At 36.8% G+C, this 12,455-nt stretch overlaps 1 protein-coding gene across 2 annotated transcripts in view; it reads left to right on the plus strand.

The window, feature by feature from the left end:
* jmy (junction mediating and regulatory protein, p53 cofactor) overlaps positions 1–8,332 on the plus strand; it is an 87,902-nt gene extending 79,570 nt beyond the window's left edge. The window contains exons 8-9 of one of the 2 annotated variants that reach the window (XM_061966290.2): positions 3,438–3,873; positions 7,280–8,332. In XM_061966290.2, the coding sequence (XP_061822274.1) occupies positions 3,438–3,873; positions 7,280–7,599 (756 nt within the window). In that variant the 3' untranslated portion in view covers positions 7,600–8,332. The remainder of the gene's footprint in view (positions 1–3,437; positions 3,874–7,279) is intronic. The other variant, XM_061966291.2, reaches the window with a different exon arrangement.
* Positions 8,333–12,455: the final 4,123 nt, after the last annotated feature.

Consider the following 12,455-nt stretch of genomic DNA (forward strand, 5'->3'; position numbering starts at 1 on the left):
AGGTCCTTGCATCGGTGTCCACCCAGTCCTTAGGTTCCTGTCTGTATCAAAGGTTATCTTATGTCCAAGTCATGAGTCAGTGTCCATGAAACTTTTGAACAGGTCCTTGCATCGGTGTCCACCCAGTCCTTAGGTTCCTGTCTGTATCAAAGGTTATCTTATGTCCAAGTCATGAGTCAGTGTCCATGAAACCTTTGAACAGGTCCTTGCATTGGTGTCCACCCAGTCCTTAGGTTCCTGTCTGTATCAAAGGTTATCTTATGTCCAAGTCATGAGTCAGTGTCCATGAAACCTTTGAACAGGTCATTGCATCTGTGTCTACCCAGTCCTTAGGTTCCTGTCTGTATCAAAGGTTTTCTTATGTACAGGTCATGAGTCAGTGTCCAGGAAACCTTTGAACAGGTCTTTGCATCTGTCTACCCAGTCCTTAGGTTCCTGTCCTTCCTGTCTGTATCAAAGGTTATCTTATGTCCAAGTCATGAGTCAGTGTCCATGAAACCTTTGAACAGGTCCTTGCATTGGTGTCCACCCAGTCCTTAGGTTCCTGTCTGTATCAAAGGTTATCTTATGTCCAAGTCATGAGTCAGTGTCCATGAAATCTTTGAACAAGTCTTGCATCGGTGTCTACAGTCCTTAGGTTCCTGTCTGTATCAAAGGTTATCTTATGTCCAAGTCATGAGTCAGTGTCCATGAAACTTTTGAACAGGTCCTTGCATCGGTGTCCACCCAGTCCTTAGGTTCCTGTCTGTATCAAAGGTTATCTTATGTCCAAGTCATGAGTCAGTGTCCATGAAACCTTTGAACAAGTCTTGCATCGGTGTCTACAGTCCTTAGGTTCCTGTCTGTATCAAAGGTTATCTTATGTCCAAGTCGTGAGTCAGTGTCCATGAAACCTTTGAACAAGTCTTGCATCGGTGTCTACAGTCCTTAGGTTCCTGTCAGTATCAAAGGTTATCTTATGTCCAGGTCATGAGTCAGTGTCCATGAAACTTTTGAACAGGTCCTTGCATCGGTGTCCACCCAGTCCTTAGGTTCCTGTCTGTATCAAAGGTTATCTTATGTCCAGGTCATGAGTCAGTGTCCATGAAACCTTTGAACAGGTCTTTTCATCTGTGTCCACCCAGTCCTCACATCCAACCATATACATACATGCGTCGAGGGAACCCTCGTATTTTTGCGTCTCCGTCTTGATCAAGTGTGTTGTCTCCATATGCCTGTGTTGACCAAGTTCTCATGGTTTCGCACCTGTGTCCACTAAGTCTTTGCATCAGCGTTGACCCAATCCTTGTGTCCTAATTCCTTTTGTCAGCGGCCTAAAACCAATCGTGTCTGTCCTTGTATTTTACCAAATGATCGTGTCCCTGTGTCTCTGTCCACCAAAACCTTGTCCTTGCATGTGCCGAGGGAACCAAACCCTTGAGTCCTGTGTCTTGACCAAGTGTCCGCATGTCTGTCTTGACCAAATCTTCACGGTCTCACAACGTTGTCCATTAAAACCTTGTCCATACACGTGTCCAGGGAACTCTTGTATGTTTGCGTCTGTCTTGGCGTCCATACGCCTGTGTTGACCAAGTCCCCATGGTCTCGCAACTGTGTCCACTAAACCCTCAAGTCTTTGCATCTTTGTTGACCCAATCATTATGTCTTAAGTCCTTTTGTCTGCAGCCTAAAACCAATCAATGATTGTGTCCCTGTGTCTTTGTCCACCAAAACCTGGCCGTTACATCTGCCAAGGGAACCAAGCCCTTGATTCCTTGCATTTGTGTCTTGAACAAATGTCAGGTCCACCAAATACTCATGGTCTTACTTATATGGTCTTTGTTGACCCAATCCTAAGTCCTTTTGTCAGCAACCGAAAATTAATCAAGTCTTGTGGCCCTTTGTCTTTGTCCACCAAAACCTGGTCCTTGTCAAGGGAACCAAACCCTTGGGTCCTTGCATCTGTGTCTTGACCAAGTGTCTTGTGTCCACCAAATACTCATGGTCTTACTATGTCCACTAAACCCTCAAGTTTTGCATCTCTGTTGACCCAATCCTAATGTCCTAAGTACTTTTGTCAGCAGCTAAAAACCAATCAAGTCTTGTGGCCCTTTGTCTTTGTCCACCAAAACCTGGTCCTTGTCAGGGGAACCAAACCCTTGAGTCCTTGTGTCTGTGTCTTGACCAAATACTCATGGTCTTACTATGTCCCCTAAACCCTCAAGTTTTGCATCCTTGTTGACCCAATCCTTGTCTTAAGTCCTTTTGTCAGCAGCCAGAAACCACTCAAGTCTTGTGTCCCTGTGTCTTTGTCCACCAAAACCTGGTCCTTGTCAGGGGAACCAAACCCTTGAGTCCTTGCACCTGTGTCTTGACGAAGTGTCTTGTGTCCACCAAATACTCATAGTCTTACTATGTCCACTAAACCCTCAAGTTTTGCATCCTTGTTGACCCAATCCTTGGCCTAAGTCTTTTTGTTACCAGCCGAAAACCAATCAAGTCTTGTGTCCCTGTGTCTTTGTCCACCAAAGCCTGGTCCTTGTCAGGGGAACCAAACCCTTGAGTCCTTGCACCTGTGTCTTGACCAAATACTCATGGTCTTACTATGTCCCCTAAACCCTCAAGTTTTGAATCCTTGTTGACCCAATGCTTGTCTTAAGTCCTTTTGTCAGCAGCCAAAAACCACTCAAGTCTTGTGTCCCTGTGTCTTTGTCCACCAAAACCTGGTCCTTGTCAGGGGAACCAAACCCTTGAGTCCTTGCACCTGTGTCTTGACCAAGTGTCTTGTGTCCACCAATGGTCTTACTATGTCCACTAAACCCACAAGTTTTGCATCTCTGTTGACCCAATCCTAATGCCCTAAGTCCTTTTGTCAGCAGCCAAAAACCAATCAAGACTTGTGGCCCTGTGTCTTTGTCCACCAAAACCTGGTCCTTGTCAGGGGAACCAAACCCATAGTCCTTGCGTCTGTGCCTTGACCAAATACTCATGGTCTTACTATGTCCCCTAAACCCTCAAGTTTTCCAATCCTTATCTTAAGTCCTTTTGTCAGCAGCCAAAAACCAATCAAGACTTGTGGCCCTGTGTCTTTGTCCACCAAAACCTGGTCCTTGTCAGGGGAACCAAACCCTTAGTCCTTGCGTCTGTGTCTTGACCAAATACTCATGGTCTTACTATGTCCCCTAAACCGTCAAGTTTTGCATCCTTGTTGACCCAATCCTTGTCTTAAGTCCTTTTGTCAGCAGCCAAAAACCACTCAAGTCTTGTGTCCCTGTGTCTTTGTCCACCAAAACCTGGTCCTTGTCAGGGGAACCAAACCCTTGAGTCCTTGTATCGGTGTCTTGTGTCCCCCATGTTCTTACGGTCTCACAACAGTTTCCGCTAAACCCTCAAGCGTTTGTGTCTTTGTTGACCAAAACCAGGTCCTGAGGACTGACTGTGTCTTTGTGCCCCCGCAGCGCTACCCGGGCCAGGTGAAGTCCAGCCGCCTGAGACAACTCCAGAATCGTAGACGAGCGGGTCCGCCTCCCAGCACGCAGGCCGCCGGCGTCCAGACCGAGCGCGTCTCCGACCTGCCGGTACTCTCCGCCCCTCCTCCTGAGGACGGCTCCGGCAGCGTCTCCCTGCCCGCCATGGACCTGGACCACCTGCGCTCGTCTCCTCCTTTCCTGTCCTTGCCTCCTCCCCCGCCTCCTCCTCCTCCTCCCCCGCCTCCCCCCTCCTTGGACGACCCGCGCCTGGACGAGGGGATGGAGGCGGAGTCCGCGCCCAAGTGCGAGTCCGAGTTCCTGCTGGCTCCTTTCAGTCCTCGCTTCTTCGACAGCAGCCAGCTGCTGACGGCCAGGAAGAAGCTGAGGAAGACGTCCGCCGAGGACGCCGCCCGCTGGAGACGAGGTGAGCGGAGTCACAACTCTGGCCTTTGGTCAACGTTCAAGCCTAGAAAGAAGAGCATTAGACTATGTCTGGGTGTTCCTGGGAGGCCAGTCTCTTCACGCCAATACTTTCCGGTTGTACTGAGCAGCCCTTTTCCAATGTGGCATTACTTCCTGTTCTATGGTTGTCGTCGCTTTTTAAAAAAAAATCTGTTATTTCTGTCACATAAGTGTGTTCCTGGGAGGCGAGTCTTTTCACATCCAAACTCTACTTTTTGTTGCTATTATTATTATTGCAATATTTCATGAAGACAAAGGTGTGTAGCGTTGAGCTTTCCCATGTTGCGTCACTTCCTGTTCTATGGTCGTCATCACTTAAAAAAAAAAAAAAGATTATTTCTGTCACATTTTAAATCTCGTTCCCGGGAGGCGAGTCTCTTCACGTCCAAACTTAACTTCCTGCTGCATATTCCAGCTATTATTCAGATGAATAACTAACCTGTTCTATGGTCGTCGTCACATTCTCTTGCCTCTCATTACAATCAGTTTAAAAAAACTTTAATTTATTCTAATTAAATTGTATATATAAATGTATACATAATTTGTGTAAAATAACATTTACTAACCTGAAACTTTTTGCATATTTAAAAAAAAAATTGCAACGATATCAAAAATAAAAATGATAAAATACAATCAAAACACAAATGATTTAAAAATAGTTTTATTTTAACAATATAATTACATTATAGTTACATGTTTACATTGTTTTTACAAACAATATTTTATAACTAATATAAAATACAATAAACCAAAATGTATATTTTAACAACATTTAAATTGTTTTTAAAAACATTTTATAACTAAAAATAATTCAAAATGTATATTTTAACATAACTACATTATATTTAAATGTTTACATTATTTTTTTAAACAATATTTTATATTTTAACAATATAACTACATTATATTTAAATGTTTACATTATTTGTAAAAACTATTTTATGAGTCAAATAAAATACAATAAACCAAAATGTATATTTTAAGTTGACATTTTTAAAAACAATATTTTATAACAAAAATAAACCAAATTGTATATTTTAACAATATAAATACATTATATTTAAGTTTACATTATTTTTAAAAACAATATTGTACAACTAAAATTAAATAAACCAAAATGTATATTTTAACAATATAACTACATTATATTTAAATGTTTACATTATTTTTAAAAACAATATTGTATAACTAAAATAAAATAAACCAAAATGTATATTTTAACAATATAACTACATTGTGTTTAAATTGTTTTTAAAAACAATTTAAACTAAAAATAATTCAAAATGTATATTTTAACATAACTACATTATATTTAAATGTTTACATTATTTTTTTAAACAATATTTTATATTTTAACAATATAACTACATTATATTTAAATGTTTACATTATTTTTTTAAACTATTTTATGAGTCAAATAAAATACAATAAACCAAAATGTATATTTTAAGTTGACATTTTTAAAAACAATATTTTATAACAAAAATAAACCAAATTGTATATTTTAACAATATAAATACATTATATTTAAGTTTACATTATTTTTAAAAACAATATTGTATAACTAAAATAAAAAAATAAGAAAATATATATTTTAACAATATAATTACATATTTAAATGTTAACACTGTTTTAAAAAATATATATTTAATAAATACAATAAACCAACATGTATATTTTAATATAACTACATTATATTTAAATGTTTACATTGTTTTTAAAAACAATATTTTAAGTTTAATACAATGAAAACAAAAATGTATATTTTAACAATATAACTACTTATTTAAATGTTCACTGTTTTTAAAAAAATATTTTATAACTATAATAAAATACAATAAACCAAAATATATATTTTTAATATAACTACATTATATTTAAATGTTTAAATTGTTTTTAAAAAACAATATTTAATAAGTTAAATAATACAATGAAAACAAACATTTATATTTTAAGTTGACATTTTTAAAAACAATATTTTATAATAAAAATAAACCAAATTGTATATTTTAACAATATAAATACATTATATTTTAGTTTACATAATTTTTAAAAACAATATTGTATAACTAAAATTAAATAAACCAAAATGTATATTTTAACAATATAACTACATTATATTTAAATGTTTACATTATTTTTTTAAACAATATTTTGTAAGTCAAATAAAATAAACCAAAATTTATATTTTAACAATATAACTACATTGTATTTAAATGTTTACATTGTTTTTAAAAACAATATTTTATAACTAAAATAAAAAATATATATATTAACAATATAATTACATGATATTTAAATGTTAACACTGTTTTAAAAAATATATATTTAATAAATACAATAAACCAACATGTATATTTTAATATAACTACATTATATTTAAATGTTTACATTGTTTTTAAAAACAATATTTTATAACTATAATAAAATACAATAAACCAAAATGTATATTTAAATGTTTAAATTGTTTTTAAAAAACAATATTTAATAAGTTAAATAATACAATAAAAACAAAAATGTATATTTTAAGTTGACATTTTTAAAAACAATATTTTATAACAAAAATAAACCAAATTGTATATTTTAACAATATAAATACATTATATTTAAGTTTACATTATTTTTTAAAAACAATATTGTATAACTAAAATTAAATAAACCAAAATGTATATTTTAACAATATAACTACATTATATTTAAATGTTTACATTATTTTTTTAAACAATATTTTATAAGTCAAATAAAATAAACCAAAATTTATATTTTAACAATATAACTACATTGTATTTAAATGTTTACATTGTTTTTAAAAACAATATTTTATAACTAAAATTAAAAAATAAGAAAATATATATTTTAACAATATAATTACATGATATTTAAATGTTAACTGTTTTAAAAAATATATATTTAATAAATACAATAAACCAACATGTATATTTTAATATAACTACATTATATTTAAATGTTTACATCGTTTTTAAAAACAATATTTTAAGTTTAATACAATGAAAACAAAAATGTATATTTTAACAATATACCTACATATTTAAATGTTCACTGTTTTTAAAAAAATATTTTATAACTATAATAAAATACAATAAACCAAAATGTATATTTTTAATATAACTACATTATATTTAAATGTTTAAATTGTTTTAAAAAAAACAATATTTAATAAGTTAAATACAATAAAAACAAAAATGTATATTTTAACAATATAACTACATGATATTTAAATGTGTCACTTTTACAAGAAACAAAACAAAAACGCATCTTTTTCATTCCTCACCCAATCATTGCTGCATGCTGTGTATGGTACATGGTGGTGGTCTACAATTGACATGGCGTGTGTGTTGCGTCCCCAGCGAGCTCCCCCATGGACGAGGTCCTGGCGTCGCTGAAGCGCGGCAGCTTCCACCTGAGGAAGGCGGAGCTGCGCGTGTTGGCGCCCGACCCGGACGACGACAGCGACAACATCCTGGCCCAGATCCGCCAGGGCGTGCGCCTCAAGCAGGTGCGCCTGCGCCCCGAGCAGCAGCGGCCGCCGCGCCACGCCCGCGGCTTCCCGCACTCGGCCGACGCCCTCACGCGCAGCATCCACGAGGCCCTGCGGCGGATCAAGGAGGCGTCGCCCGACTCCGAGTCCGAGGACGAAGGTCTGCCCTGCACCGACTGGGAGAACTAACTAACTAACTTAACTAACTAACCCACGTGGTGGACCTGGCCGCTCTTCTGCTGTTTACCACCTGCGTTTCCATGGAAACCAAATCAACTTTTCTACCACGTCGGCGTCTTTTATGAACTTTTTTTTTTATTATGTCTGAATGTGGGAAATCACCAAAAGTTTACCAGAAACTTCCAATAGAGATTGGCTCACTTTACCAACACTGCCCCCTGCTGGTGACAGCGCATTATTTCCTCCTCTTCACTGCCTTCTCCTCTTCTATTATTTGTATTATTATTATTATTATTATTACTACGTGTGTTGTGTGCTTTTTATTATTATTTAAACGTGGTGTATGAAACCTTCCCGGAGCTAAACGGCGCTAACAACAAAGACGTACGTGATTTCTAACTTTCATTTTTGTCTGCTTTTGCGCTCGTTTTTTTTTCCCGTTCCAGTTTTGAGTCGTGTTGTCCTTCCGTTGTTTGGGTTTGTTTTGAAGAAGAAGAAAAAGGAGCAGAACGAGCCGAGCGGGACCAGTCGGACCTCACAGCAGACGTGCAATAATATGAATTCACTTTACTGAATCACGACTAAAACAAATTATATATATATATATAAATATATATATATCTGCATGCTTAAATGTATTTATTGAGGCTTCATATTTTAAAGATGTTGGTTTTTTTTAAGAACAATTGCTGTTTTTGTATGGAGGCTTGCTTTTTGTCTGCCAAAATTCAATAAAAAAATACAACATTAAATGTGAAATACTTTGTAAAACTATTTAATTAGTGAGCTAGTTCATTATTTACACACCTTTTTATTGTGTGAATGCTCCAAACATTCACTCACATCACTTCCTACACCAACATTCATCTATTTATTCATCTACTTCTTCTTCTTCTCCACATTTTGGCGCGCTCTACTTCAAACTGTTCAGCCTATTCGGGAATCGCAGGCTTTTCCATGACAAATTCCAAAAATTCCCAGATTTCCAGGACATTTTTCCCATTCAGAATGAATTGGCCAATTTTCAACCTTTCACCATTTCCGCATGTTTCAAACCATTCCACCTTCAAGACATTTCACCATCCTGGAAATTCAAACTACCCTTTTTCCAAGTTCAAAAAATGTCCAGGATTTTCCAGGTTTCCCGGGACATTTATCCCATTCAGAATGAATTGGCCATTTTTCAGCCTTTCACCATTTCCACATATTTCAACCGATTCAAACCATTCCACCTTCAAGACATTTCACCATCCTGGAAATTCAAACTACCCTTTTTCCAAGTTCAAAAAATGTCCAGGATTTTCCAGGTTTCCTGGGACATTTATCCCATTCAGAATGAATTGGCCATTTTTCAGCCTTTCACCATTTCCACATGTTTTAACCGATTCAAACCATTCCACCTTCAAAACATTTCACCATCCTGGAAATTCAAACTACCCTTTTTCCAAGTTCAAAAAATGTCCAGGATTTTCCAGAATTCCTGGTTTTCTAAAGCCCTATTTCCACCCTTTTTTCTGGTGACTACTCCTTCCACATTTTTCAACCATTCCACCCTCTCTTAATCAGGACAAAAAACAAAGTTGTTTTTTGAACTGGAAAAATTCCCAGTTTTCCCAAAATTCCAGGAATTCCATACCATTTCTCAATCCAACATGCTACGTCAATATAATGTCAAGACCAACTCATTTGGAACATTCAAGTCTTTTAACATTTTCCCCCCAAAAAAATCCCACTTTTCCCCAAATTCCCACATTTCTATTAAATTCCCATTGAAATGAATGGGACATTTTTCAAACTTCCACATTTTTCAACTGATTCAAAACATCCTTGACCGATTTAAACAATTCCAACACCAACCAATTCAGCTCGTTAAGGACATTCATGCTATTTATTTTTACTTTTTTTAATCCTGCTTTTCCCGAAATTCCCATATTTCCAGGAAGTTCCCATTGAAATGAATGAGACATTTTTCCAAGTTGCACAATTCCCACATGTTTCAACCTATTCAAACCATTCCACCTTCAACACATTCCGTCATCCTGGAAATTCAAACAACTTTTTTTCCATGTTGAAAAAATGTCCAGGATTTTACAGAATTCCTGGTTTTCCAAAGCCCTATGTCCACCCTTTTTTCTGGCGACTACTCCTTCCACATTTTTCAACCGTTCCACCGTCAAAACATTCCTCTTAATCAGGACAAAAAACTATGTTTTTTGAACTGGAAAAATTCCCAGTTTTTCCCAAAATTCCAGGAATTCCATATATTACCATTTCTCAATTCAACATGTTAGTACTTCAACATTTCTCGACCGTTTTGAAAATTTCAACACCAACCATTCAGAACATTCAAGTCTTTTAACATTTTCCCAAAAAATCCCACTTTTCCCGAAATTCCCAAATTTCCAGGAAGTTCCCATTGAAATGAATGAAACATTTTTCCAAGTTGCACAATTCCCACGTTTCAACCCATTCAAACTATTCCACCTTCAACACATTCCGCCATCCTGGAAATTCAAACTACCCTTTTTCCAAGTTCAAAAAATGTCCAGGATTTTCCAGAATTCCTGGTTTTCCAAAGCCCTATGTCCACCCTTTTTTCTGGCGACTACTCCTTCCACATTTTTCACACACTTCAACCGTTCCACAGTCAAAACATTTCCCTTAATCAGGACAAAAAAACTAAGTTGTTTTTTGAACTGGAAAAATTCCCAGTTTTCCCGAAATTCCACGAATTCCATATTACCAATTCTCAATTCAACATGTTACTACTTCAACATTTCTCAACTGTTTTAAAAATTTCAACACCAACCATTTTAACTCATTCAAGTCTTTTAACATTTTCCCAAAAAATCCCACTTTTCCCGAAATTCCATGAAATTCCCATTGAAATGAATGGGACATTTTTCAAACTTCCACATTTTTCAACCGATTCAAACCATTCCACCTTCAACACATTCAACTCATCATGGACATTCAAACTATCATTTTTCCACGTTCAAAAAATTTCCAGGAATTTCCTTTTTTTTGGGAACCTATTTCCAACTTGTTTTAGTGCGATGACTCCTTTCACATTTTTCAACTCAATTCAACTGTCAAAACACTCATCGTTAGGACAAAGAACAAGTTGGTTAAGACACTAGAAAAATTCCCGAAATTCCAGGAATTTCTCAAATAAAAAGTGTTACTACTTCAACATTTCTTGACCGATTTAAACAATTCCAACACCAACCAATTCAGTTAATTAAGGACATACCGTATTTTTCGGAGTACCGTATTTTCCGCACCATAAGGCGCCCTGGGTTATAAGCCGCGCCTTCAATGAACGGCATATTTCAAAACTTTGTCCACCTATAAGCCGCCCCGTGTTGTAAGCCGCATCTAACTGCGCTAAAGGAATGTCAAAAAAACAGTCAGATAGGTCAGTCAAACTTTAATAATATATTAAAAACCAGCGTGATGTGGGCGCGCATGGAGTCGTATATCAACATGGACGGAGCTGCGTGAAAAAAGCCACCCGGCCTCTTCGCGTAAACTTACCTTAACCACTCGCTCATCTTTTCTTCATCCATCCATCCCTTCGAGTTAGCTTTTATGATGACGCCGGCTGGAAAGGTCTCTTTTGGCAAGGTCTTCCTTTTGAATATCACCATGGGTGGAAGTTTCTGGCCATTAGCATGGCAAGCTAGAACCACAGTGAAGGATGACTTCTCATTCCCTGTGGTGCGAATATTCACCGTACGTGCTCCCGTTGTATCCACAGTGCGGTTCACAGGAATATCAAAAGTCAGTGGAACCTCGTCCATGTTGATAATGTTCTCTGGCCGGATCTTTTTTTCAGCTATCTTGTTTTTACAATATGCACGGAAAGTAGCCAGCTTTTCTTGAAAGTCTTTAGGCAGTTGCTGTGAAATAGTAGTCCGTGTGCGGATGGAGAGATTGCGTCTTTTCATGAACCGGAAACCTGTCGCCATTTTGTGGTCTTTACAGATGTAAACACACAAAGGAAATGAAACGTGATATCCGCGCGCTTCTTCTTCTTCTACGCGGGCGGGTGGTTGCTTACAGTAGAAGAAGAAGCGCTTCCTGTTCTATGGGGGCGGGTGCTTACCTTGGCGGTTGCTTGCGTAGAAGAAGAAGCACTTCCTCTTCTACGGGGAAAAAAGATGGCAGCTGTTTACCGTAGTTGCGAGACCGAAACTTTATGAAAATGAATCTTAATATTAATCCATATATAAAGCGCACCGGGTTATAAGCCGCACTGTCAGCTTTTGAGTAAATTTGTGGTTTTTAGGTGCGGCTAATAGTGCGGAAAATACGGTATAAGTCGCACCTGTCGAAAATGCATAATAAGGAAGGAAAAAAACATATAAATCGCACTGGAGCCCGGCCAAACTATGAAAAAAACTGCGACTTATAGTCCTAAAAATACGGTACATGCTATTTATTAATTTTTTTCAAATCCTGCTTTTCCAGAAATTTCCAAATTTCCAAGAAAGTTCCTATTGAAATGAATGGGCCATTTTTCAACCTATTTAAACCATTCCAACATCAACACATTCTACTCATCCTGGACATTCAAACTAACACTTTCCCAAGTTACAAACCAAATTCCGTTTTTTCCTGGAAATTCAAACTCTTCAACATTCAAACCATTCCAACATTCAAACTATTCTTACATTCATACTACATTCTGTCCAGTTCTTCAGCATTGGAGCATTCACACGCAATTCCTTCAGGAATTGCCTCATCTACCGTATTTTCCGCACAATTAGCCGCACCTAAAAACCACAAATTTACTCAAAAGCTGACAGTGCGGCTTTTAACCCGGTGCGCTTTATATATGGATAAATATTAAGATTCATTTT

The sequence above is a fragment of the Nerophis lumbriciformis genome, linkage group LG11 (assembly GCF_033978685.3).
Source record: "Nerophis lumbriciformis linkage group LG11, RoL_Nlum_v2.1, whole genome shotgun sequence".
NCBI lineage: Eukaryota > Metazoa > Chordata > Actinopteri > Syngnathiformes > Syngnathidae > Nerophis > Nerophis lumbriciformis.